At 37.7% G+C, this 27,380-nt stretch overlaps 1 protein-coding gene across 1 annotated transcript in view; it reads left to right on the top strand.

Annotated features, from left to right (window-relative positions):
- The window catches only part of MUC4 (mucin 4, cell surface associated), a 52,236-nt gene extending 24,929 nt beyond the window's left edge, over positions 1-27,307 (top strand). The window contains exons 15-25 of the mRNA XM_051990616.1: positions 338-439; positions 1,620-1,853; positions 8,933-9,070; positions 11,198-11,376; positions 11,480-11,639; positions 12,757-12,912; positions 15,321-15,394; positions 18,422-18,486; positions 18,995-19,206; positions 21,506-21,671; positions 23,541-27,307. Coding sequence (XP_051846576.1) covers positions 338-439; positions 1,620-1,853; positions 8,933-9,070; positions 11,198-11,376; positions 11,480-11,639; positions 12,757-12,912; positions 15,321-15,394; positions 18,422-18,486; positions 18,995-19,206; positions 21,506-21,671; positions 23,541-23,733 — 1,679 coding nt within the window. The 3' untranslated portion in view covers positions 23,734-27,307. The remainder of the gene's footprint in view (positions 1-337; positions 440-1,619; positions 1,854-8,932; positions 9,071-11,197; positions 11,377-11,479; positions 11,640-12,756; positions 12,913-15,320; positions 15,395-18,421; positions 18,487-18,994; positions 19,207-21,505; positions 21,672-23,540) is intronic.
- The last annotated feature ends 73 nt before the right edge of the window (positions 27,308-27,380 follow it).

The following is a 27,380-nucleotide window of genomic DNA, read 5'->3' as shown; positions in this document are numbered from 1 at the left end:
TTTCATTTCAAGAAAGTATATAATAAATATTACACATTGTGTTTGGAGTTGTCCATCTCTTCTTTGCTCCTTGTAGGTTTTCTTTTGTTCTCTGCTTTACTTTATTCTTTTTTCTCCTTTCTCTCTTCCCAAAAAAGCTATACAATTAAGTGTAGATAAATAAATATATTATATATGTGTGTGTGTATACATGTACACAAATATACATATACATATATAAAAATATATTCATATCTGTACATATAACCACATATATGCTATTGCTAAATGTATATGCTTAATTCTTTTTTGAGAAAGGATTGCCATATACCTAATAACTATCTTCTTTTCTCCCCAGGGGTCTGGAATAACAATGTCTATGATGACTTCAAGATGCCCAATGGTTCCTGCATTCACTATAACAGCTCTGAAGAGCTGTTATTTCGTTATGGAATGACCTGTGAGTCCTGGGGTTCTTAATTCTCAAGGAAGCCCTAGACTTTGGTTCTGGGGCCAGGATAAGAAAGATGGATAGACATAGGAATCCCAATCCTATTGGAGATAGATCTCTTCCTTTCATATCAGGGAAAGGGGTCCTTAAAGTTCGTCTAAAGAAAAATGAGAATCTAAAGAAAACTGAAAATCTAAAGAAAACTGATCTATCACATTTGCTCTCAGGGAAGGCCAATATTAATATCTCTTTCTTATTCTACTTCCAGACTTAACTTCTAAACATGAGAGAATGGAAGGGGGAAGTAAAAAGGAATTTGCCTAGTAGAAGAGTAATCCTAACAAAAAGATATCTTTCACAACTACTGGGAAGGATTCTTGATCAAACAAAGGATAGAAAGAATCAGGAGATAAAATGAACAATTTTGATTACACAACTTGAAAAACATTTGAATAAAATTGAATATAGTTAAATTAACAAGAAAACTGTTGATTGGGAAAAATCATTGACTGGGGGGAAATTTTTATAGAAAAATTTTTTCAAAACATTATATCCTAGATATAAGGGGCAATAAACTCAGATATATGAGAATAAGAGCCTTTCCCAGTAGATAAATTATGAAAGGTTATGCTCACTCAATTCTCATCCTGCCAAAAAATGCAAGAAAACAAAAGCTATATGAAATTCAGATCACTAATAAGATAAGAGATGCAAACTAAAACGAATCTAAGTTTCTACCTCACCTTCATTAGATTGATGAAAAATGATAGGTGTTAGAGAGAATACAAGAGGACAGGCAGACCAGTTCACTCTTGGTAACACTAAATTATTCTATTTTGGAGAGCAATTTGGAACTGTATTCAAAAAGTCCTTAGATGGTGCACACCTTTTGACCCAATAAAACATCACTATTAGATATATACCCTCAGAGTTTAAAGAACAGGGAAAAACCCATATTTGCAAAATATTTATGCCCATTTCATTGTAGCAAAGACCGAAACCAAGATGACTGCTTGTCAATGAGTAGCTGAACAAATTCTGCTACAGAAATAATTGTCTTTGAAATTACAATCCCAGAAGCTACACTTTCCTCCAGAAGTGTGAACAGTGACAAGAAACATAGAAGATGCAGATAATGTATCCCATACAGAATAACTGCTCACCACTATAGCTGTCTTATGTATTTCAGGGAATGTCACCGGAAAGAGCTTCTTTGACAACAAATATGATAATGCCATCAGCAACTTCACTCCCATCTTCCTGTCCCAACTGATGAAGAAGACTCCCGATGACAAGTGGAAAATTATGTGTAATGGTAGTGAGCCGTGTCTTTACGATACCCTGGCCACAAATAACAACGTTAGTATTGGGGAGGCCACCAGAACCATCCAGAGAAACTTCCAAATCATGAATGGCACCCTCAGTAAGTGGCCCATGGCTATTGTTTCCTGCTTGGCTTGGTGTTCTTGTGTCTCCAACTCCAAATGAAAGGTGGTGTGGTATAGTGGTCATTCAGGACTAAATTTACAGTCACAAGGACCTGAGTTCAAATTCTTATATCAACTGGGTCCCTGAGTGAATCATGTGTCGTAGCAAGACTCAGGAGAGAAAATCTCTACAAGCGCTTTGCAAACTTTTTATTGCTATGTAAACGTTAGGATCAATGATGGTTAAATGTCAGGATTCTGTGACCTCTGAAACAGGCACATGAATAAAAGGAAAACGCTCAGAAAGTGTTATCAAGGACATAGCCATCGGCTTCATTGTAAAACCTCTTGAGGTCCTCTGTCCCTAAGACTTCAGGCAACTTAGAGTATTTCTCAATGCAGGAGAATTTCCCCAAGGTTTAGAGGCAGGTAGAGGTCCAGCAAAATCTTTACTAAGTCTATGGTTAGGAATTCCTGAGTTCAGGAATTCACTTAAGCCCTGTTTGCCTCAGTTTCCACAGCTGGAAAATGGGAATAATAATAATACCTATTCTACAGGATTGTTGTGAGAATCAAATGAGGTGATATTTTTAGAAAACTTAGCACTTAATAGACATTATATAAATGCTAACTATTATTATTAATAGGTTATATATAACATAGTTGTTGTCCAGTCATGTCCAATTGATTTTTTGTGACGCTATTTGGAGTTTTTCTTTACTTTTTTTCTTTCTTTCTTTCTTTTTGCAAGGCAATTGGGGTTAACACATTTGATAAGTACTAAGTGTCTGAGATCATATTTGAACTCGGGTCCTCCTGACTCCAGGGATGCACCATATAGCTACCCTATGTTTGGTTTTTTGCGGCAATAGGATTACATGACTTCTCCAGGGTCATGCAGGTAGTAAGTGTCTGAATCTAGACTTGAATTCACTCCCGGGCCAGTACTCTATCTACTGCGCCCCTAAGCTGTCCCTGGAGTTTTCTTGGCAAAGATACTGGAGCGGTTTGCCATCTCCTTCTCCAGCTCCTTTTACAGATGAGGAAACTGAGGCAGGCAGGGGAAAGTGCCTTGCCCAGGGTCACACAGCCAGCTGAGGGTGGATTTGAATTCAGGGAGATGAGAGCATCTCCTGGACCAGCGCTCCGTGCGTTATGGCGCCACCTAGCGGCTGTCCGTATGCACATTCAGATACCCCAATAATCAGGATCTCTACGTCCTTCATACCTGGTTTTTCACTCTCACCTGCCAACACAGGTCTGTAGTCATAAAAGGAAGAGTTGAGATGGTCTCTGAGGAGAGTCTAGAACAGCTTCATTAGCAGCCCGTTACTGGTAGCAGCTCACCCATGTCCTGCCTCCCCAATTATCATCAATCTAGCATTATTGGGAGAGAAAGGGGGAAGTTTGTATAGCACCTACTGTGTGCCGGGCACTGTGCTACATGCATTGTCCCCCTGGATCCTCACAACACTATCCCCGGAGGCAGGTATTATTATTATCCCCATTTTACAATTGAGGGGGCTATGACTCAGGAGAGTCTGGGGCTAATTAGAACTCAGGTCTTCATCACTCCAGATCTGGTGTGCTGCTAGCTGGAAGCCCCAGCTAATGAGTCCCTCAGACTGGTTATAACCGTGTGCTAGAACCTTTGTCCTGCACGGATCCAAAAATGGCCGATCTACAATGAAAGAAACTGAGGCAGATCTCCAAGCCAATAACCATTTATTAAATGGACCTATCCACCACCCCTTAATGAATAAGACTTCAAAACTTCTCGCCATCTAAGACGTCCCCTTAGTTTTATAATGCTTGATACCCAGATGGTACAGATGAGGTAAGGGAAAATATAGTCCTATTGGTTGATAGATCTAGTTCAAAAAGAAAGTCCAAAAATTGTCAGAACTGATGGTCATTCACTAGTCCCATTTTGGACAACAGAGAGTAATGTGTAATTTTAGTAAGTTGGATCACCCACTGGCTAAGTGCCCATAAGCAATTAGAAAATAAGGGTGAAGGGATAATCAAAAATATTTGGGGGGCTTTCCATATTATTAGATCATCTTTGCCACAGTGGGCTTGGTCACCTACTTATCAAGAAAAAAGCATGGAGGTCCTCTAGTTAACTTCCTGTGATGAAGCAAGTAAACTTCATCACAAGCAAGTAAATTTATATTTTTTTTTAAATTTGGGGTTTAATATAAGAAAGAATCTGTCTAACCTTATCTAATTATCCCTAAATATAAGATATAAAATTGTTGATTAAACTGACTAAAGATATATCAAAAGATAATTATAACAAACAGTCACTATGCCTGTGGAATCATATCATGATTAATCAAACTGATTAATACTGATTGGAATAAAATAAGGGGCTAAAAAAACTATTCAAAATACCTAATGCTAATAATAAATCTGACTGCTTCATTCATTTTTACTAAAGAAATCATTTAAATATTCCTGTATAAACTCTTTTTAAAAAATAGAACTTGAGTGTATCCAGGGGTATACAGGAACTAGATCTAGTTTGGGAGTTCATTGTTAAATTTTCGGAATGTGGCTTGTTGGTTATATCTCAGTAATTAGCAGTCAAATTGGGCTTGATTTATTGTCTTATTTATTTATTTTATTTTGATATGATTTATTGTCTTATTGACTGTCTAGACTTAAGAATGCATATATAATGCAGATTAAATGCATTCCCTTCCCTCAGAGCTGATTGTTAAACATTTGCCATCATATCCCTGTAGTGTTCTAAAGACTGCTTGAGTTCAGCAGTTAAGTAGAAGAATGAAATGAATAAAATCACCACCAGACAGAGGTCTGGTAACTGTGGAGTTAATAATAATTATTATTAATTAAAATAACTGTCATTTCTGTAGTTCTTACTTTCATTATCTTATTTGAGTCTTACAACATCCTGAAATCAATCCAAGTCCAGATTTAATTCTGTCTGTGCAAATGACACACACATGATTCAATCAGATTCTTAGAAGAAATCCTTCCAGGCCCATCACACACACAGTTTAAGCAGGACTCTCAAACCTTTCTCCAAAGAGCATAAAAGACTTAATTCTTGCTATTGGTAAGAAAGAACAGCTAGTTTGGTACAATGGACAGAGTGCTGGACTTGATGTGGCTGATGTAGTAAATGATGTGCTTTCAGAGAAGCACCAAATGTTGGGGTTTGGTCGTGTGAAGAATTCACAATGGCCATTCTCTTTGGCAAAAAGTAAGTATATTTAGGAGAAGGAGTTAGAGACAAAATGAAGCGATACAATAGACACCAGGAATAGTAAGTAGGAATAGTGTGGAAGAGCATATAGCAAGGAAAGCCCTCCAGAGAGGATGGGGTTTCAGGCTTTTGACATAACTTGGATTTCTGACTGGATGACTCTACAGAGGATGGGACCATGGAGCTAAACTGATCTCTAACAGAGTCTTTTTCTTGCCTGCCCCAGGGAACAATTCCATTAATGCTTCATTTTCTCTCTGCCAACTGCATCCAGCCATCAGTCCTATAGTCAGAAAGACTCATCACCTTGAGACATGTATTAGCTGTGTGATCCTGGGCAAATCACCTACCTTTGTTTGCCTCAGTTTCCTTATCTATAAATCAAGCTGGAGAAGGAACTGGGAAAACCTCTTCAGGATTCAAGGAAACCCCAAAAGGGGTAATGAAAAAGTGAGGTGGATATAACCGAACAACTTGTGAGAAAAATGGCTTTTCTTTAGTCTCAATAAAGAGGGAAACCTGACACGTTCAAATCTGTCAGTCTGCAATGGCCTCAGCAGAAAGGAAGGCTGCAGTAGAGCCTAAATGGATATATACCTGCTGCAAGGCAAATTCATTGCCTGTCTCAGCCTTGTACCCCTGCCTCTTTCATTTCTATTAACAATCAATTTCTTAAGCATGTAGTATACTATCTACCAGGCATTGTGCTAAGCACTAGAGATGCAAGTGCAAATTGGATTAAACACAATTTATTAAATGCCTACTAAGTGCAAATATTTATTAAAAGCCTTCTATGTGGTAAGTGCTGTACTAAGCACTGAGAATACAATTTTTTTTTCCTGAGGCAACTGGAGTTAAGTGACTTGCCCAGGATCATACAGTTAAGAAGTGTTGAGTGTTTGAGGTCAAATTTGAACTCAGGTCCTCCTGACTTCAGGGCTGGTGTAGTATCACACTGTGCCACCTAGCTGCCCTGAGAATACAAATTTTAAAAAAGATAGTTTCTGCCCTCAATGAAACAATATTTACCAGAGAGGAGTTTACAGAAGAGGGTGACAGCAAATATTCTCAATGGAGAGACTTTTCATTTTTCTTTTTTTTTCTTTTAAATTTATTTATTTTAAGTTTAAATTCAAAATGGGGGGGGGAGGGGAGCATTGCCATGTGCATAGCAGAACATAAGAGAGGATTCAAAGTATAGAGGAAAAATTTCCATTTCAAGAAAACACATGTAAGAAATACTACCCATTGCGTTCAGAGCTGTCTTTTCTTTGATTCCTTGTCAGTCTTCTTTTGTTTTCTGTTGTGCACTTTTTACTTTTTTCTTTTTTTTCCTTTCTCAACTCTCCCCCAAGAAGGCTACAACTAAGCAAGATATATTTATGTCTATATGTATGTGTATAAGCATACATATGTGTGTATATGCATACAAACATATATAATATGCACATACTTATATATGCTTAGCATACATTTATAGAGATAGCTATAATCATACTCATATGTACACAAATATATTCATATACATCTATGTAAGATTGTACTTTGCTTTTTTGTTCCATTTCCCTAAAGGTAGATAACATCTTCCTTCATAAGTCTGAATCTTTCCTTATTTTTCTAAGTCTACCAACTCACCATTTATTATACCATGTCAATATTCCAACCTTGTACTGTCTAGTTATTTAAATAATCTGAAACAATACTGATTAATATGGCTGACATATAGGGTAATTTCCCTATTTTTCTCTTCTAATAAAATCTCTTTTCATTTTTCTAAACGAGATTTGAACCCAGGAGAACAGGTGTCTGTTTCTCCACTCAGCCAAAGCAACAATAGAAAGTAGAATCTCTTTCTTTCCCACCCCATCCAATCATGGTCTCTGAAGTGATTACTCCTTCATTCTCCTTTGGACTTCTCTGGCCTTCTCCACTCTATCACTCCCTTTCAGCCCTCTTTTTTTATGTGTCATCCTTCCTCATTAGAAAATAATCTCCAGGGGGAAGCTAGGAGGTGTAGTGGATAGAGCACAAGCCCTGAAGTCAGGAGGACCTGAGTTCAAATCTGATTTCAGACACTTAATACTTCCTAGCTGTGTGACCCTGGGCAAGTCACTTAACCCCAACTGCCTCAGCAAATAATAATAATAATAATAATCTCCTTAACAACAGATACTTTCTTTTGGCTTACTTTTGTACTCCCAGCACTTAGTATAGTGCCAGTCTCACAGTATTGGTTAACAAATACTTGTTAATTTGACTAAGATAGTGCATTGTATAGAGCACTGGGCTTGGAATCAAGGAGACTCATCTTCCTTATGATGTTACTTCAGATGTTATCTCAGATACTTACTATGTGACTCAAAGCAAATCACTTAACCCTGTTTGCCTCAGTTTCTTCATTTGCAAAATGAGCAGGAGAAGGAGACTCCAAAGGAGACACACCACACACATATATGTGTGTATATATATATGCATACATATGCACATGTTTATGTGCATTTTATATATACATGTATATGTGTATGTGTGTACACACCCACACACATAAAGGTCCAGAGATTCTATAGATGGAATTACTTTAGGGAATAGGCAGTTTGCCCAGTGAGAAAAAGAGAGTAAAATTAGAAAAACAGATGGGAACCAGATTATGAAAAAAACACTGAACAGCATCAGTGATCTGCCTCTTGTCCTGCCCCTGAACTAGATTTACTGTTCTTTTCTCCCCATTATTACCTTCTGTACCTCAGGGAAAAACTAGAAAAATACTACCAGGTTTTACAAGATAGATTTGTAGATCTGTGCAGCAGAAAAAACCAGTGTATTTATAGTCAAAAGACTCAGGTTTAAATCTTGGCTTTACCACTAACTTTGGACTACTAATCCTCATTTCCTTTTCTGTAGCTAGTCCATAATGTCCTTTCCAACTCTGATATTTTATGATTTTGCTTAAGCCAAGGGATGACTTCTTGCCATGTCTCTATTGTAGAGAGGATAACAAGCAGTTATTAATTACCTACTATGTACTAGGAAGGAAGCTATTATATCTTCATTTTGCTGTTCAGTCATTTTTCAGGCACAGCCTATTCTTTGTGACTCCATTTAGTGTTTTCTTGGCAAAGATGCTGAGATGATTTGCCATTTCCTTCTTCGAGTCATTTTACAGATGAGGAAACTGAGGCAAGCAGGATTAAGTGACCTGCCTAGGGTCACACAGCTAGCAAGTATCTGAGGCTGGATTTGAACTCAGGAAGATGAATCTTCCTGATTCCAGACCCAGTGTTGTGTACATTATGGCTGCCACATCCTTTTGCCAACCAGAATGCCTGCTACATAGTAAGCACCACATAAATTTTATTTATTAATACTATTAGTTGACTTGTCCAGGATAACACAAGTAGTAAATATCTGAAGCTGAATTTGAATTCGGTTCTTTCTGACTCCAAGTCTAGTGCTCTTCCTGTACTACCACCTAGGCTTCTCACCTGCTTGTGTGCCATTTCTTCTTGATCATCCAAGGTTATGTGGTCCCTTGTAGGGTTTAAGTTCTTGGGGAGGTCAGAGACGGCACCCGCTAATCCACTTTGGACAGTGACTAGTAGATCCCCTACTATTCTGTAGATGAAAACTTGTATTAAACCCTATTTAAAGAGAAAGAAGAGGAAAGGAAGGGGAAAAGGAGGAAGACATTTCTTCTTCTAAGGGCATGTCATACGCTTTACTTGCTGAGGTGGGTCATTACGCCAAGGATTGTCCGAGACAAGCCCGCTACATCGGAAAGAAGGGAGAGAGAGAATGATGGCCGAAGGATGTTTCAGAAGGTAGTCTTTCTTTGTGTTTCAGACAAGTTCCCGCCCTTCATTTATGGTAACAGCTCGATCCTTGCCTACATGAAGAAGACCCAGAGACTGATATATCACAGCAACGACAAAGGAGCCATCTTTAACCTCAGCAGAAAGGCTTCTGACATCATCTTCATGGGTAATGAAAGCTGGCTGGGCTCACTCTTCTTGGAAAGGAAGGTCAGAGCCAGACCGTTGAATGGATCTGCCTCCTTCTAGCCTGTGTAGTAAAGTTTGTGATCATTTTATGGTCTTGGGTTTGCATTACTTGTCCTCCAGGAGCTATTCCTTCATGCGCATTCTGCTGCAATTCAGGTAGATTCAACCAGACAAATGATGATACTTGGCCAATTATGACTATGTGGTTAATTTGTTAGGATATCCCCAGGGGCAGTTGGAGAGAAATGAGTCAGAGCATTTAACAATCAAATCAATTAGGATTTTCCCATAAAAGTAATAGCCACTTTAAAACCCCAAAGTATAGTAAATCAATTAATAATTAGCTGATAATATTTGTCTATATATTTAAAGGAGAATGCAATTTCCAGAAAGATTTAAAGAAATTAAAATGCTTAAGTATAATTTAATGTCTTCCTCACCAAATTTAACTGTTAACAACAACCATTTAACCTAACTCTGGCTTTCTTCATTTTGTGTAAGGGAGAAATTTTTTTTCTTTTTTCAGTTATGCTTTTCTATTGTCCAAACCATCTCCTCACCTCCAGCAATTCATAGCTAATCTGTTGATAGTTTATAGTAAAAGTATTTGACTTTCAGCTTTCTTCAGTTTCAAGAGCTTATTGTCCTAAAGAAGAATACAAAACAAAATAGGTAAATATTTTCTGTTAATTCCAGGAAAGGCCATAGGACATATACCTGGATTTTGACCAAGTTTCTTTTTTTTTCTTCTTTCTGCACAAGAAAGAATTCTTTCTTGAATCCTTTTAACCTGGGTGAGGCATTCTTTTAAACAAGAATTCATTCACATTCTGATAATATCACTGATAACTATATTTTTTGACTTTTTTTTCTTCCTGATTTCTCCTATCTTTCTTTACTCTTTAAATTACAAACTATTGTACAAAAATTATTTTGTATTAAATGCTAAATAATCAGTTTTAGTTACCTTAGCAGAATCCCAGCTCTTTTCAACTCTGACTTATTTTTAAAGGGTGTGATGCTGGGAGACAACTGGGTGATATAGTGATAAAACACTGGTCTTAGAGTCAAGAGGACCCAAGTTTAAGTATGGAATCAGAATTGTATTATCTGATCCTAGGACAAGTGATTTAACCTTGATTCCCTCTTCTCCCAAAGAAAATGACTGACTTTATTTCCTCCCAGAACTTTTAAAAATTCATATGAACAGAACAGTTTTAAATATGCATTTATATAAATATATGTGTATTATATGGATATTGATATTAGAGGTGTGGTTATATATGCATATGTATACACACACATATATATATATATTCACATATACATGTATAGGAGAGAGAGAGAGTGTGTGTGAAAGTGAATATGAAGTTGTAAAATAGGAAAATAAATATAAAAGAATCTGGGTTTTTCTTTTTTTCCCAGACTCTTTTTAGATTGGGAACAAAAGCTGGGTTTTTTTTTTTTTTAAGGGAAAAAAACTTTCTTATCCAATAAACAAAATTAAGCAAAATGAGTGAGTCCACAAAGAAGGCATGCACAAAAATGTACATTGCTGTACTTGTATCCATCATCTTTCTTCTCATCCAGGAGAACAAAGGTTGTTTGGGGTTTTTTTTGACATTCTCTATCCAAAGTTTATTAGGATTGCTATCACTGAACCGCTGAGAAGAACCAAGTCTTTCATAATTGATCTACTTATTTTGCTCAGGAGAACAAAAGTTATCAACATAATCCTGGGGAAATGTTTTGAATTCTCCTCTGAATGGTGTCCCTAATGCTGTAGTTTCTTGAGCCGGGATGGAGTGTTTTGAACTCTATCACCCAGACTGGGAAGGGGAGGAAGGAAAGGGAATTTGCCAGCTTGGAGATGGATCTGAGCCATCCTGGAGAAGCTAGCTTTGTTTGAGGCTGTTAGCACATCTCCTAGGAGATATGGATAGATGTGAGGGAGTCTGAGGAGAGGAAGGTAGGAAATAATAGAACCAAAAATCAAGTGGCCAGTTCCCATAAAAGCCACTCTGGAGATGTATCAGAAAATGGAATAGATGTTCTTGCTTCCTTAGCCTGCTCCAGCTTACAGTTATCTCTTTTTCCTGTGGGGCAGAAAATGGAACATTGCTGTGGACTCCAGCATCCCTGACCCCTTTTAACCTTGAGATCCTGGCAAGGAATGCAGAAGGCTTATATTCTCTTCTACAACCAAGAGCTGTTGTCTGCAACTGTTCAAAGGAGAGCCAGTGTAACTACAGCAACAGCAGCAAGATTTCCAACTCATCCCTTGAGGTGTGATTTCCATCAGGAGGGTGTTAGGAGAGTGTTGGCTGGGAAGAAAGGGCTACATACACACAGTGAGATTGGCAATTCACTGACAAAAATCCTGTTCTAGGTGGCAGCTTGTAAATGTGACCAGGAAAGCTTTGGCCCTTTCTGTGAACACTCAGTTGACTCCTGTGTTGAATTATGTTATCCTGGTGTCCATTGTGATCCTAAAAAGGGATGTGGTCCCTGCCCTACGAACATGATAGGAGATGGGAGACATTGTGCAAGTAAGTACAGGATCCAGAGGTTAAGAGAAAGAGGGTTAGAATATGGGAAAACGATTGACTGTCTCTGGAATTGGAATAGAAGGGCCTAGCTCTGCCACTTATGTCCTGTATATTCTTGGATAAATAATTATCTCAGTTCCCATATCTGCAAAATAAGGGGATTGGACTAAATGGCTTTTGGGGCCCCTTCCTAACTCTGTATCTGTGCTGCTGTTCTACAACTCTGATGTTTAATAGGAAGGAGCATCTAGTACAGATTGGTAACATAGGGTGGGTTTGACAGAAGCAGAAGGAATGGAAAAGAAATGGAGGAAAGGAAATGTGCCAAGTCTGGGAGGAAGAACCTAGGGGATAGCCCTCAAGCAGGAGTGGGAGAAGTTGGGAGAAAATGGATGACAGGAGTTTGGAATGAAAACGTGGGACAGGGGATTAGGGAAAACCTGAATCTGGCACTGGAGAAAGAATAGAGCATTTGGAAGCCAAGAAGTGGAGAGGCTCTGGAGAACAGAGCTCTGTGTTTTGTCCCTTGCACCTGAACAATGATGAGGTGGAAGGATGAAATTCAGTGAATTTGAAACAATGGTCTACAAACCCAGTCCAGTTTCCCCTAAATTCAGTAGATCTACTGAGGGTCCTAAACAAAGTTAGAAAGATAATCATGTGGAAGGAGTCAGAGGGAGTGGAGAGGAGGAAGAATGCTTGAAAAGAAAATTCTTCAACCTCTCTACTTCCTTCTCCTATCTCCAGGGTCTTTTTCTAGTGTCAAGGGATATGAATCCTGCTTTCTGTTTCTATGTAAATGGGAGAAGAAAGACTGGGAAAAGGCAAAGAGAAAAGCATGGGTCTGAGCTTACTGTTAGACATGTGGATAGGGGCAAAAATATCAGTAGGATGAAAAATATGCCTGATAAAGTCAGGAGTGTGGCAAGATTGGTCCTTTCTACCCATCTCATCATATTCCCATCTTTACAAGCCGTGTTTGCTGGCAGTGAAGCCAAAGAACTTTCCAACCTTGAAAATGCTACCTAAATATCAGTTCTCGTTATGGTCTACAACTCCACCATCACTTCTTTTCCTGGTGTCCAGGCATCTGATGATTCTCCTCTTCCCTTTGCAGGTTGTGAGATTTTAGAGTGCCCCAAAGATTATTGCTTCAATGATGGAAAGTGCTATATCTCCTCCACCTGCCAGTTCACCTGTGCCTGCCCCCCACCTTTTACTGATGCTAGATGCTTCCTAGCTGGGAAACCCTTTACACCAACCCTAATTGCAGGTATGAACAAGTCCTTACAGCCCTTATAATACCCTCCCATCCAATAGCCATCAAATGAAGGAAGGAATTACTCTTTAAGTCCAGATTTTGGGAAGGCTCTAGAGGAAGGTCATGGAAATAGATACTTTGGATTCCAAATATCATTTTGTGAGATAAACTTATGACCAATATCCAGAGCTATAATAAGACTAGGGCAATCAGAGCTTTCCCCAGTACACTGAAATTTAGGAGTTACAAAAACTTTGAAATAATAATTTTTAAAGATTAGGCAGGATTTTTTCCTCAATAGTATTTTATTTTTCTGGCATTCATTTTTTCTTTTTTAATTTTCTTGCTTCCTTTTCTATTTTTAATTTGTTTTTTTTATTTTTAAAATATACGCACAAATAATTTTTAACATTCATCCTTGCAAAATCTAGTGTTCCAAATTTTTTCCCTCACTTCCAACCATTCCTTCCCTTGGATAGCAAGTAATCCAATATATGTTAAACACCAGCATTCATTTTTGCAAGATTTTGTATTTCAAATTTTTCTCCCTCTCTCCTTTACCTCCCCCTTCTCCAAGAAGCAAGTAATCTAATACAAGTTAAACAAGTGCCATCTTTTAAAACATATTTTCATATTTGTCATGTTGTACAAGAAAAATTAGATCAAAAGGGAAAAACCACAATAGAGAAAAAGCAAATAAACATGTAAAAAAAATGAAATCTACCTTCAGTCTCCATAATTCTCTCTCTGGATGTGGATAGCATTTTTCATCCTAAATCTATTGAATTATCTTGAAAGATTAGGCAGTTTTAACAGGGATTACATTTATATATTGACAACTTTGCTCTTCTTCACTAACAGGGGAACTGAAATTAATATCTAGTTAACATGAATAATTAGATAGGAAGTTACCATGTGAACATATTGTTAATAACACTGATCTACAAGCCATTATAGTAACTACTTTCCCATCCCAGCTGATTTTGTCTTAATTACTTATATTATTTTCACACAATGAATTGCACAAGAGAACCATTCGGTTCTGCACACATATATTGTATCTAGGATATACTATGACCTATTTAACATGTATAGGACTGCTTGCCATCTGGGGGAGAGGGTGGAGGGAGGGAGGGGAAAAATCGGAACAGAAGTGAGTGCAAGGGATAATGCTGTAAAAAATTACCCTGGCATGGGTTCTGTCAATAAAAAGTTAAAATTATTAAAAATAAAATGAATTGCAAAATTGGCTTGAGGACCCACTTGATGCTGTTTGCCTGGATGCCAAAATGTCTAGTTATAACTCTGCCGTAAAACAACAGAAGTCGGCCTTCTCTACGTTCTAAGTCTTTTTGTTGTTCTCTCTTCCTCTGGCCCTTTAAGAAAGGCAACATGGTATAATGGTAAGAGCACTAGATTATTTATTTTAGAGTCAACGATTTTACTTACAGCTATCCCACTAATGGACAAGTGTGATGCTGGGCAAGTCATTTCACTTTTCTAGTCCTTACTTGATACATCTGTCAAATAAGGAAGGGGAGGAAATAAATTAACTGTGCTCTGGGGGGCTTTCATACTTTAAAGTTGTATGATTCAAACCTTTGTGATGATTCTAATAAAAGGAGTGCAGCATTGTAGAAAACTGAATAACTGTTTGAAGTTAGTGGTTTTTATGAACTAAAGAACTTTTTTTTTTTTTTTTTTTTTTTTTTTTTTTTGCTAGAGCATGGTCAAGGTACAGGAAATTACAGGATTAGAATTGAGAAACATTTGTCTAGTGGAAAGAATTCTTGGAAGGGAGTTGAGGGAACTGGTAATTTTCAATTTCATCAGTTTCTGGTAACTTGGTGACCCTGCTCTGGGACTTAATTCTTCCTTTTCTAGAACAAAACTTCAGTGGTGAACTTCTTAAGAAATTCTAAGTTAGTCAATCCACAAATATTTATTAAACTATATGCCAGACATTGTGTTAAGTGCCAATGATACAAGAAAGGCAAAAAAGGCAGTTCCTGCAGTCAAGAAGCTCACAATCTATGAGTGAGATGATATTCAAACATCTATGAACAAACAAGATACATATCATAATGCAGAAATAACAGAGGGAAGGCCCTAGAATTAAGAAGAAATGGGAAAGGCTTCCTGTTTTAGCTGGGACTTGAAGGAAGCCAGGGAAGCTAGGAGGTGTGGAGATGAGCAGATCCCAGAGTTGGGATGATCCCTGCCTGGGGTTGAGAAATGGAGGTTTCTTGTTCAAGGAACAGCAAAAAAGCTAATATTAATGACTCACAGAATATGTAAGTGAGATGTAAGATATAAGAAGGCTAGAAGGGATGGGGACAAGTTATAAGACACTTTTGTTATAAAGGAACTAATAGAGTCAATAAGTTTAATTTAATAGGAATTCTTTCTCTTGTCTTCAGACATTCCTGTGAGAACTATCCAGCTCTTACTCAAAGAAAATGAAATGGCTACCGAACAAGAAGTCAATGCCACGGTTAGTACTATGGACTTAGACTCAGGTCAAGTGTGGACTGAATGGGAAGCACATTGGGAAGAAACGACTCTAGCTAGCCCAGGGAATAGACCATCAACTCTAGAGTAAGGAAGGACCTGAATTCAGGGACTGAAGAAATGAATTGGGGGAACCCAATGATGGTTGGGAGGATGAAGTTTAGAATAGGATCAAGAACACTAGATTTGGTACTGGGGAAAGAGAACTTTAAATTCCACCGCTGGGACTAAATTTTCTCCTTTGTTTTGGATAAAATGACTTCTAAACTTCCCATCAACTTTAAAATCCTATGCTAGAAAGCTAGAGCCTGTTGAGTCATTCTAGCCCCTTCCTCTTTAGAGGGGTCCTTGGGGCTTTGTAAATGGCAACTCCTGAATTCAATAGAAAGAAGCAGGGAAATATAGGAAGAATTGGAGAATCCATTCTAGAGAGGAAATTGAAACAAGGAATCGGAATGTTATAAAACAGTTCTTGACTTGGGTTGATAAACTTGTTTTTAGAATACAATATTTTGATAACTCTGTTTTGTATAATTCATTTCCTTTTTAATCCTATCAATTTGAAAACATTATTTTTAGATGTTCATAAGTTTTTACAAGGCTACCCCAAAAAAGACCCATTTCACAAAAATGAATAAGAATCCCTGGTGGCAAAGAAGAGTGCAAAGTGTGGTAGCAATTTAAAAAAAATCCTATCAAGGAAATGACTGGTTGAGACAAATTCAACCTTAATGAATATTTTAAATACAAATCATGTAGAGCAAAAGTGTCAAACACAGCCTGCAGGTCTCATTGGCCCCATTTCTATTTGAGTTAGACACCATTGGTTTAGAATAATGACAAATCAAATCCAGAAGAAATAAATCATATGGATTCAATAATATTTTAATGTTATTTGTCAAAGAGTATTTCCATTTGTTTTGTAATCAGATTTTTTTAAAGTTAGTATATGTCAAAAGCAAGCTTCCAAAATTACCCATGTGGAAAACATAACTATTTGTGGTTATTCAGTTGTGTCCAACTTTTCATGACCCCGTGGACCATGACAAAGTCTAAGGTCATGTTGTTGTTTCCATGACACTATCTACACATTTCATCCTCTGCTATCCCCCTTTCCTTTTGCCTTCAACTTTTCCCAAAATCAGGGTCTTTCCCAAGGAGTCCCATCTTCTCATTATGTGGCCAAAGTATTTTAACTTTTGCTTTTAAAGTATTTGATCTTCCAATGGATACTCTGAAATAATTTCTTTAAGATTTAATTGATTTGATCTTGATGCTGCCCAAAGGATTCGCAAAGGTCTTCTCTAGCACCACAATTCAAAAGCAGTGATTCTGTAGCACTAAGCTTTCCTGATAATCCACCTTTCACAGCCATATGTTGCTACTGGAAAAACGATAGCTTTGAGTGTATGGACCTTGGCAAGGTTGGCAAAGTGATGGACCTTGGCAAGGTGATGTATCTGCTTTTTAGTATGCTGTCCAGATTTCCCATAGCTTTCCTCCCAAGGAACAAGTGTCTTAATTTTGTGGCTGCATTCACCAAATACACTGATCTTTGAGCCCAAGTGTATAAAAATCTGACATTGCTTTTAATTTCTTCTTCCTCTATTTGCCAGAAAGTGATTGGACCCGTTGCCAAGATCTTAGTTGTTAGGTTTTTTATGTTAAAACTTCAATCCAGCTTTTACACTCTCCTCTTTCACCTTCATCAAGAGGCTTCTTGATTCTCCTTCACTTTCTGCAATCAGCGTGAGATCATCTACATATAAAAAAGAGATTGTTGATACTTCTCCTGGCAATCTTAGTCTTAGCTTTTGATTCATCTAGACTGACATTTCACATAATATACTCTGCAAATGAACAATTCAATAAATAAGATAACATACAACCTTGTTGTATTCTTTTTCAAATCTTAAACCAAAGTTCTATGTTTGGTTCTAATTATTGCTTCTTTTTTTTTATGTGCTGAGGCAATTGGGGTTAAGTGACTTGCCCAGGGTTACACAGCTAGGGAGTGTTAAGTGTCTGAGGTTAGATTTGAATTCAGGTCCTCCTGACTTCAGGGTCTCCCTCACTCTCAACTTTACTGGATGATGGGGGAATAGGATTGCCTCTCTTTAACCCATATCCTCTTCCTTGTGAAGGTAATTCAGTTCAAGAAAGATTTATTAAATGCCTAATGTGTGCAAAGCCACAGGCTATTAGGTGGGTTCACGAAAACCATTATTTATTCAAAAAGTTTGGGGACCTGAGTTCAAATCTTAGCTCTACTGTGTGATCTTGGGCAAGTCACAATCTCTGTGGGTCTCATTTTCTCCATCTGTAGAATGAAGGTTTTAGACTAGGAGACCTCTAAAGGAAGTTCTTTCCAATTCCAAACTGATTATACTGTGATGTGAGAACGCTCTGAACTCTAAAATCCTATCATCTACAGTGAGGTAGCACTCACTATGTAGCAAGAAGAGCTTAGGGATTTGGAGGGCTTTCTGCTCTGTGACTTTAGGCAAATCCCTTCATCCACTGAGTCTCTGTGTTGTCAGGAACACTTATCTTCTTGAGTTAAAATCTGACTGCTGTCTTACCCTGGGAAAGTCACTTAAACCTGTTTACCTCAGTTTCCTTATCTGTATGATGAGCTGGAAAAGTAAATGCCAGACCACTTCAGTATCCTTACCAAGAAGACAATGGGGTCTTCTTGGAGTTGGAGATATTTGAATAACAACCACCAAAAAAGGGGGTAGGGGGGATTGAATCAAATAAGGTCCCTTCCAGCTCTAAATCTATTTTTCTATGATCAGCCATTGGGCTAGAATCAAGGGAGCAGCTAAGCCAATAGTCCAGTTTCTTCCTGTAATATAATGCGTATGGTTTTTTGCGGTTGGAGGAGGGGATTACAAGGAAAAGGAGGGAAAGAGGGGATGCAAAAGGAAGGAAAACCTAAGAGCAAGAGAAAATGGGAGGGAATTGTCTTCTCCGGTTAATGCTTACCCTCTGTCTGCCCATATCTCAGGTCATTTATATGCTGGAGTCCCTAGAAGGTCGGGCTTTTCTGAACAACAGCCGGGTTGAAAAAATGTAGGTGCAAATTTCATATCCCTCTGCCCATACCTAAGGGTTTTAGTACTTTTCTATCTTCTCTCCTACCCTTTTTCCTTGATCTATACTTTCTTCTTTATCACTCCCTAAAGATAGTCTTGGAGCTTAGAAAATAGTATGGAAAGAGATTTAGATTTTTTTTTCTTCCTTCCTCCCTTCCTCCCTTCCTTTCTTCCTTCCTTCCTTCCTTCCTTCCTTCCTTCCTTCCTTCCTTCCTTCCTTCCTTCTTTTTCTTTCTTTTTTCTTTATTGAGATTTATATTTTCAATAAGAGGACCTGAATTCAAATTCTGACTCTGACACTTGCGATCTATGTGATCTTCCTTTCTTTTTGGCATCTGTCATAAGGGGTTTGAACTAAAATAGTCTCGAAAATCTCTTCAGGCTCTAGATCTATGATCTCATTATCTATCTGCCCAGATGCCAACCACCATCGCACAACCTCTGATCCCATCCACTGAGAATAATTTGATGTTTTTATTTCACAGCAATGTCACAGGTCAGGTTCAGAAGTGGAATGTGACTGCAGAGTTCCAGTACCTCCCTCAGGGCTCTGTGATTGACTTCCTGAACAATAGGCTGATAGAAGCTATCCTTGAGCTCTTCTGGAAACAGGATAAACCCTCAAGGATTTCGAATCCACGGGAAAATGTGTCTTTTTCTCCTATTACAGAGAAAGATATTCTCAGTATAAAAATACGTAAGTCATTCTACGCCGTAGGGGGAAGGATATAAAAGAAAATGAAACTAACAGTAATATTGTACTTTGCATTGGTACCAATTTGTGGGAGTTTTTTCAATTTATTATTATTCAGAGTATTACCACTTGAGAGAGAGAGAGGCAGAGAAAGGAAGGAAAAAGAAGAGGAAAAGAGAGAGAGAAAGAGGAGGAAAAGAGAGACAGACACACAGAGAAAGATAGACAGGCAGGGAGGTATCCAAAATGTCATAAGATGTGCCCTCTGACATGACTCTGTCCCAAGACAGTTCTAAATAAAAATTCTTGAACCAAAAAATATACAGTAAGGGTTAACATTCCACCCTAGATCCATCTCCTCAAGGATCTATGGTTCTCCTCCCAGACATCTGTAAAGAGAAGGTTCTTTCTTTTTTAATGGAAAGGAGTATTTCTCTTAGGTACGCCCTGGGGCCAGGAGGACAAGATATTATCTCGGTGTCATACACCTGGTCTACTTGTGGTATGCAGCAGGAAGCAATTCCAGAGTACTGCAGAATCAGATTATAAAGTCATTGAGAAATATTTAACAAAATATTAAACAAAAATAAAAATAAGCATAGACAACTGTAAATTTTAAAACCAAGTCAACATATGGTCCATAGGGATCTTTATGTGGGGATTGTGGCCCCGATTTCTATTTGATTTTTATTCTACTAACATATCTCAGATTGGAGGAATTATTACCCTTAAATTAAATTTCTATCTTTCTGCATTCTATTTATCACTCCACTTCCCAATGTCTGGAAAGGACATTAGAGAAAAATATTATTTCTTAATATTTCTGAAAAAATTAAGAAAACCTTTTTAAATGTTTCTACAAGAGCAAGTACCAGAGCTAAACATGAATTTGTCAAATTACTGGATTACTAGGAATCCAAAGGCATCTTCCAGACTTCCTCTTTTCTCAGAATCAATAAATCTTGTCATTGGCAGATCCAACTCATATTTAGACAAGAATTTTCTCTGTAGCATACCTAACAAGTCGTTATCCAAATTCTGAAAACTTCTAGTGCTGTGCAACTCACTACTTCCTGAGGCAGTCATTCATTTAGCTTGCTAGCTCTGCCCGTTAGAAAAGTTTTTCCAGACATTAGGAGAAAACTACTAGTATCTCCAAATTGTTCTTTCTCTAGCATTCCAAGAAGCATACCACCCCCTCATCATTATGTAAAGTGGGGAGAGACAGCAGAATCTATGAACTTAAATTTAAAAAAAAATTACATCTTTATTTTTGTTAATCCTAACTGAAATGTGTCATTGCCTTCTATTATGAATTTTTTTTAAAAAAATCATTATTCCAAGAATTCCACAGGCTTCACCAGACTAAGAGGTCCATGGCACAAAAAAAAATTTCAAACTCATGAACCTTTATTCTAAAGTGGGCTAATTACCCGCAAGGTGGAAACCAATGTCCACATATAAGTGAAAAAAAATTTAATTTAGAGTTTTGGGGGGAAAGCAGTTGAGAGAAATAAAAAAATTCCCCTCATCCACTTTTTAAAAAATGTTAACAAAGGGCAAAAAATAATAAAGCAATAACACTGCCTGACATTTTTAATTGACTCCTCAGAAAAACATTGTTACATGAAATGTCATAAGGGTCAGCTAATTTCATGACAATAGTGTTATAAATATTATAACTGAGTGATTGACCGAGCAATGTTATAGCTCAGTTAAAAAGCATTAAACATTGTTGTGGAACGATGTTTATTGAGGCAAGGTTTACCTTTGTTCTCCCAATGCAATAAATAGTTTTTGACACACAGGTAGTCTCCTTTGGAGTGTCCTCCTCATCTGGTGTCTATGGTTGTGAATGACTATTACTGCCATGTTGAATTGTCGGTTGGGAGCCAGGTAAAACAAATGGAGAGTCAATGGGATTTTTCTACTATAGTTAAAAACTTACCTTTGGGTACAAGTCATTGGTCTAATAGAAGGGTTATTGGACTGGGTTCTAGGTCCATCTCGGTCTCCATGACCAAGTTTTTCTTCTTTTGGGACGGACCCTAGGGTCTGCAAAATGAAAGGTGTGGATTAGGTCATCTCTTGTTTTACTCTCCCAAAAAGAAAATCTTCCAGAAAGGAAGGAAGAATTTCCACCTCCATTCTCTGTAATTGCTAAAATACCTTGATAGTGACTAGCCTAACCATAATAACATTTCCTTGGGGCACTTGAGTCATGGGAAGATTCAGGTGTCTGGTCTCCTCCTACTCTAGTTTCATGAGTAGATGAAAAACGTTCTTTCTTTTTCTCTGATAGTTGAAGTGGACGAGCTGAAGCAATACTTCGACTGCAACGGCACTTACCCTGGTTATCGTCTCGTCTACAATGACAAAACTGGCTTCTCCTGTGTGTCTCCATGTGATGAGGGCTACTGCAAGCACAGAGGCCTCTGTCAACACCTGCCCAGTGGGCCGAAGTGCAGGTGAGAAGGGGCTGGCCATACAGAATGGGGGGGAGCAGTTCAAGATGGTGATTGGGACTTCAGGGCAGACCAAAGCAGAAAGCATCCAGGATTGTTCGATAATTTTCAGTCATGTTCCCATTTGGAGTTTTCTTGGCAGAGGTTCTGAAATGGTTTCCTTTTTTTTTTTTCCTCTGCTTAATTTTAAGAAGAGGCAAACAGCCTCCTGTCAAGTGACTTGTCCAGTTTTCCCCAGCTAGGAAGTGTGATTAAAGCAAGATTTTTATTCAGAAAGAGTTTTCCTGACTTCAGGACTCTATCCACCGTGCCACCTAGCTGCCAAGACAATGGGGATAGTGTTCTTTATTAACACAGGGGAGGTCATTGAGGAGTGTCACACTTGCTATGTGGATGAGAAGCAAGCAGTCTGTGCTTGAGAAAATGGGATTTTATGTGGGACTTAAGGGAAGACTACAGGCAAAGATGAGGAGGGAGAGCATCCCAGGCGTGGAGGAGAGCCAATGAAAATGAAACATTGTGAAATATTTTCGATGACTTATTTAGTATATAAAGTAAAGTCTTACCATATTTTAAAAGCCCAAGACCATCCCTCCTTTTTATACCCCGAGGTCTTGCACCTAAATAGGCCAAGGATCCATGATTCTTTCTAGCATGAGGATTCTAGGTATTTAGATTCCTTCCACCATTTCTAATTTACAGTGTTGGAACGCTGTCCAAGGTTCAGAGGAGTTAAAGGACTTGCACAAAGTCACGTAGATAATAAGTGGATATAGCTCTGGAGTTGGAATCAGGAAAATCAGGGATCAGATCCTGCCTCTGATATTCACTAGCCAGGACAAATCATTTAATTTCTCTCATCTATAAAATGGACTAGATGGCCTCTTTATGATCCTAAGTAGAAGAACAAGCTTTTATTCTAGGTCTACCTGATTCTACTTCCTGAGTTCTTTTCATGGCATCACCCTACCTCTTTGGCCTTGAACATAACAGGAACTTACTTGTTTGTTTTAGCTGAAATAAATGGAACTGGGCCTGTATCTCCTACATGGATACTATGGCGGTGCTGGTCTTGTCATGGCCCTACAGTTGAATTCAACCTCTTTTCCTGAGAGATGAATTCAGCTTATCCAAGAATGCCCGCCTTCCTCTCCAACCTTTTCAGTCCTAGCAAGTGATAAGAGAACAGAAAAGTTCCTTCTTACTCCTTTTCTCCCTCTCTCTTTTTTTTTTAAAATAAATACATTTTACTGTGTGTTTATAATCTATTCCTTCTACTGCTCCCTCTCAATATAATAACCACAATATCACATAATCACATAAATGTGAATCTAGAGCTTTTCTTTTGTTAAAGATCTCAAATTTATCCTGTATATTTATTGTTGGTACATGATTGCTTTTATAGTATCTCATCTGGGCAGCTAAGTGACACAGGGGATAAAGCATTGGCCCAAAGTCAGGAAAACTTGAGTTAAGTCCAGCCTCAGGCATTTATTAGCTGTGTGACCCTGGGCAAGTCACTCAACTACTGCCTCAGTTTCTCATCTGTAAACAGGGGATAATAATAGCACTTATCTCCCAGTATTGTTGTGAGGAACAAATGAGAGAATATTTGTAAAATGTTTGGTACAGTGCCTGACAATAGAGTAAGTGCTTATATAAGTGTTAGCTATTATTATTATTAAATGAGATACATTTTTTAAAGTGATAGCACATAATAAGGATTATTCAAATATTTATTTCCACCTTCCCCCACCATTCCTTTGCTTTGATTCCTTAGCACTTGTGGTACCTAAAACACAGCAGGTGCTTAATAAATGCTTGTTGACTTCCACACGATGACCCAGTCCTTTTCCTCTCTTCTGTTTCCAGCTGTGGATCCTACTCCATCTACTCCCCATCGGGCGAGCGCTGTGAGCACTTGGGCATAAGAATGGGAGCCTTCTTCGGGATTTTGTTTGGAGCCCTGGGTTTTTGCCTCCTCTTGGGGATTGGAATCTTCCTGATTCTTCGATACCTCCAAAATTCAAGGAATTGGTACTCTGTCAATGATTCTCAAGGGTGAAAACCCAAGGGCAAAGCAGAGCGGGCTGCAGCTCCAACTTCGCTTTTACAGTTCTATGATCTGGGGCTTTGGGAGAAAACATGGAAATGTTTCAGGATTTCTGAGGGAGAATGGCTAATGACTGAGAGGATGGACTGGGACAATGCACCATAGCAATATATACACAGGGAGACAAGTGGCAATGAGACATCCTTGTGTATATACCCAACAGGACTCATTTGGGGTAATGGGTCGATGCACTTTGGGTGATATTTTGCACATGAGACTCTTTGGATAAATGAAACCTATTTAAATAAATTGTTCTTGGATTTCATGAGTTCAAAAGCTAAGGATTCCATTTCTGACTTTTCACATCTTGGGCAACAAGTGCAATCTACGTGTCTCAAAGGGCCCTTATTATTGTTGGTCCCTTCCTACCCCACAATTTCTATAATGCTAATTCCATATTTGACCTAAAGCTGATACATGCAAAATCCTTCTATCAAAATGAGGTATAATAGTCTTCCCCGTTTTTGTTCTGGACTGCCAACAAAGAGTTCTATCTCTGTCTCTATCTCTCTCTGTCTGTCTCTCAGTCTCTCTGTGTCTGTGTCTGTCTCTCTGTGTCTCTCTCCCTCTTTCTCTCCTTCCCCCCTCTCTTTTTCTTTCTCTCTCCCTCCTTCTCTTCTTCCCTCTTTCCCTTCTTCTCTCCCCCCTCCTTCTTTTCCTCCTCCTCTCTCTCCCCCTTTCCTTCTCTCCCTCTCCCTTGCTTTCTCTCTCCCTCCTTCCTCCCCTCCCTTCCTTTCTTTCCCTCTCTCTTTCCCTCCTTCTCTTCCTCCCTCCTTCCCTTCCTCCCTCCTTCCCTTCTTCCCTCCTTACTCCCCTCCCCCCACACACTCCAATAGTCTCAGAACTCAGTAAGATTTTTGAAATATCCTATTTCATTTCTCATTAAATGCTTAACAAAAATCAATTTAAAAATAATAAGCAGGAAAGAAACAAGCACATATTTAACAGCAAGATAGAGAAATGAGTTAGAAAGATTGGTTTGAGTTCTACAATTGAATGGAGTCTAGATCCAAGAAGTCAAGGTGCCATTTTGTATATTGCTGATAGGATGTCTTCATTTTTCGGAATCTTTTTATCTATTTGTATCTAGAGAATTTTTGCAATAATATGTATATATGTGTTATATATACATGTGTGTCAGTATAATTATATACACACACAAATATATGTACATATATTTACATATACATCAAAAAATACAAGAGTAACTAGCCATTTATGGGATATCTATATATGTACAAGACTGATTTATATAAATAAGGATAGAAACTAAACCTGTGATCTAATTGGTACAAACAGAGATCTGCAACTGATAGTTAGAGTTACACAGAATACCAGGATCACAATGAAATGTAGAAGCTAATTTCAGGACTAGGGCATGCAGGATGCAAGAGAAAAACAAATTCTCCATCTGTCATCCATTCTTAACAAAAATTCAATGATCACTTCTTGACCAAGCATTGACCATAAGTCTCATCACGACTTAATTGTGAGATTTAACCATATACAACCCCTAATTTCAAATTTTAAGGCAAGACTTTCTTCTAGATATAGTGCCAAGATCTACTCTCAAGTGAATTTTAAAGTATTACCAACTTTATTGGTATATGGTCTGTGTTAGTATTTTATAAATAAAAGAAATAATTCATCATATATACACAAATGCATAAAGACAAGACTTTCCTGAAGTAACATAATATTTTAGGTTATTGCTATCAATGACTTTTACAAGTATAAATGAGGTTAAAAAAAAACCAAAACCTTGGTTTCTGCACTTTTGCCCAGAGATACACCTACTTAAGTCATCCCTGGCTGAATTGTTCCAGTGTCTTTTCTTGCATGATTTTCACTAGTCCATTCCCTGTGATTTTTTGAATTTATCTTAAAGCTCTTTAAATTTCAGGGACCATGACCATTTGCCTTCCTTTGCAAGTATCTAAACCATTAATAATCATAGATGAAAACTTCATAAAGACTATTTGAAAATTTTTGCTGGTGAGTCCCAGAACCAAAAACAAGTTGAAGTCGATTATAGTTATATACCAAGAAATGGGGAAAATCATGGCTAGGGCAGATAAGGGGAAGGAAAAGCAATGTCAATAGTGGGCTATTAGTTCCACATTATAAATTGATGATTGGCCAAATGATGTTACAGTAGGTTTTCATAATTTAATGGTAGGAGTTGATTATAATATGTTGATGACATTAGTATGAAACCTGATTTGTCAGGGGAATGGGGTATACTTGCACAATAAATTTGAGCTATTCCAGTTTGGGGGGCTAAGGTGAAGTGGTTGGGATGTATTTGGATTATATGAGACTTATATTAGTGTTTGTGTGTAACTCTTATCCAAATGACCATTTGGAAATTTGTTCTCTTTGACTAGGCATATGCATTATAAAAGTTTTGTTTTTCTCTTTTTTTCCAATGGAGAAGGGGGGGTGACAGAGAAGGAGATAAGGATAATGGGATCATATTCTTATCTCCTTCTCTGTATGGAAAAGTTGGAGCTTCTTTTGCTGTTTACATTGGCTCAAAGTAGTTTACATTCTCTGTAGAGTTATAGGTCACGTTCCCAGGACATGGCTACCATTGTACACTTATGTAAGATAATTTGCAAATCTTAAAATACTATGTAAATGCAAGTTCCCAGTTCTAAGCTCCTATGAGCCTATCTTCAAGTCTAATTGTCTCACATTACAAATGAGGGAACTGACATCCAGAAAAGCTGAAAATTTGCCCATAGCTCTTTTCAACAATGAGATGATTCAGGTCAGTTCCAATGATCTTGTGATGAAGAGAGCCATCTATACCCAGAGAGAGGACTGTGAGAACTGAGTGTGGACCAAACATAGCATTTCCATTCTTTTTATTGTTGTTACCTTGCATTTTGTTTTCTTTCTCATTTTTGTTTCCTTTTTGATCTGATTTTTCTTGTACAGCAAGATAATTGTATAAATATGTATACATATGTTGGATTTAACATGTATTTTAACATATTTAACATGTATTAGATTACGAGCCATCTAGGAGAGGGAGTAGAGGGATGGGAAAATTTGGAACACAAGGTTTTGCAAGGGTCAGTGTTGAAAATTGTCCATGCATATATGTTTTAAAAATAAAAAATGTTAATTAAAAAAAACTTTTTTTGATTTGTCCATAACCACACAGGGAGATGTCATAAAGGACTCTATGCCAAATTCAAGGCTCTTTCAACTAGACTATATAGATGACACCATTCCAACTATACATATATATAAACATATGTATACACACATGTACAAATGTATAAGCTTTACATATGTATAGGTACACATATACATAAAATTTAGAATAGGAATTTGTAATTAGTGTAAATTTCATGAGGACAAGATTCAAATGCTATCTAAACTTTGTATTTTCTGAAGCAAGTTGTACAATGCTCTGCATACAGCAAGTGTTTAATGCTTGTTGAATTAAATTGAATTGAAACTGGAGGATTTCTTTGAGAGGGGAAATAAAGTTATACATGCACAAAATCACAAAGTACTTGAATCCTAATTTCACAGAATCCTTTATCAGGGTCACCCAATTGTAACAGAATCACAACAGAATGCAA

The sequence above is a fragment of the Antechinus flavipes genome, chromosome 3 (genome assembly GCF_016432865.1).
Source record: "Antechinus flavipes isolate AdamAnt ecotype Samford, QLD, Australia chromosome 3, AdamAnt_v2, whole genome shotgun sequence".
Classification (NCBI taxonomy): Eukaryota; Metazoa; Chordata; class Mammalia; order Dasyuromorphia; family Dasyuridae; genus Antechinus; species Antechinus flavipes.
The sequence above is the reverse complement of the archived record's forward strand: the minus strand, read 5'-3'. Positions and strand labels throughout refer to the sequence as shown.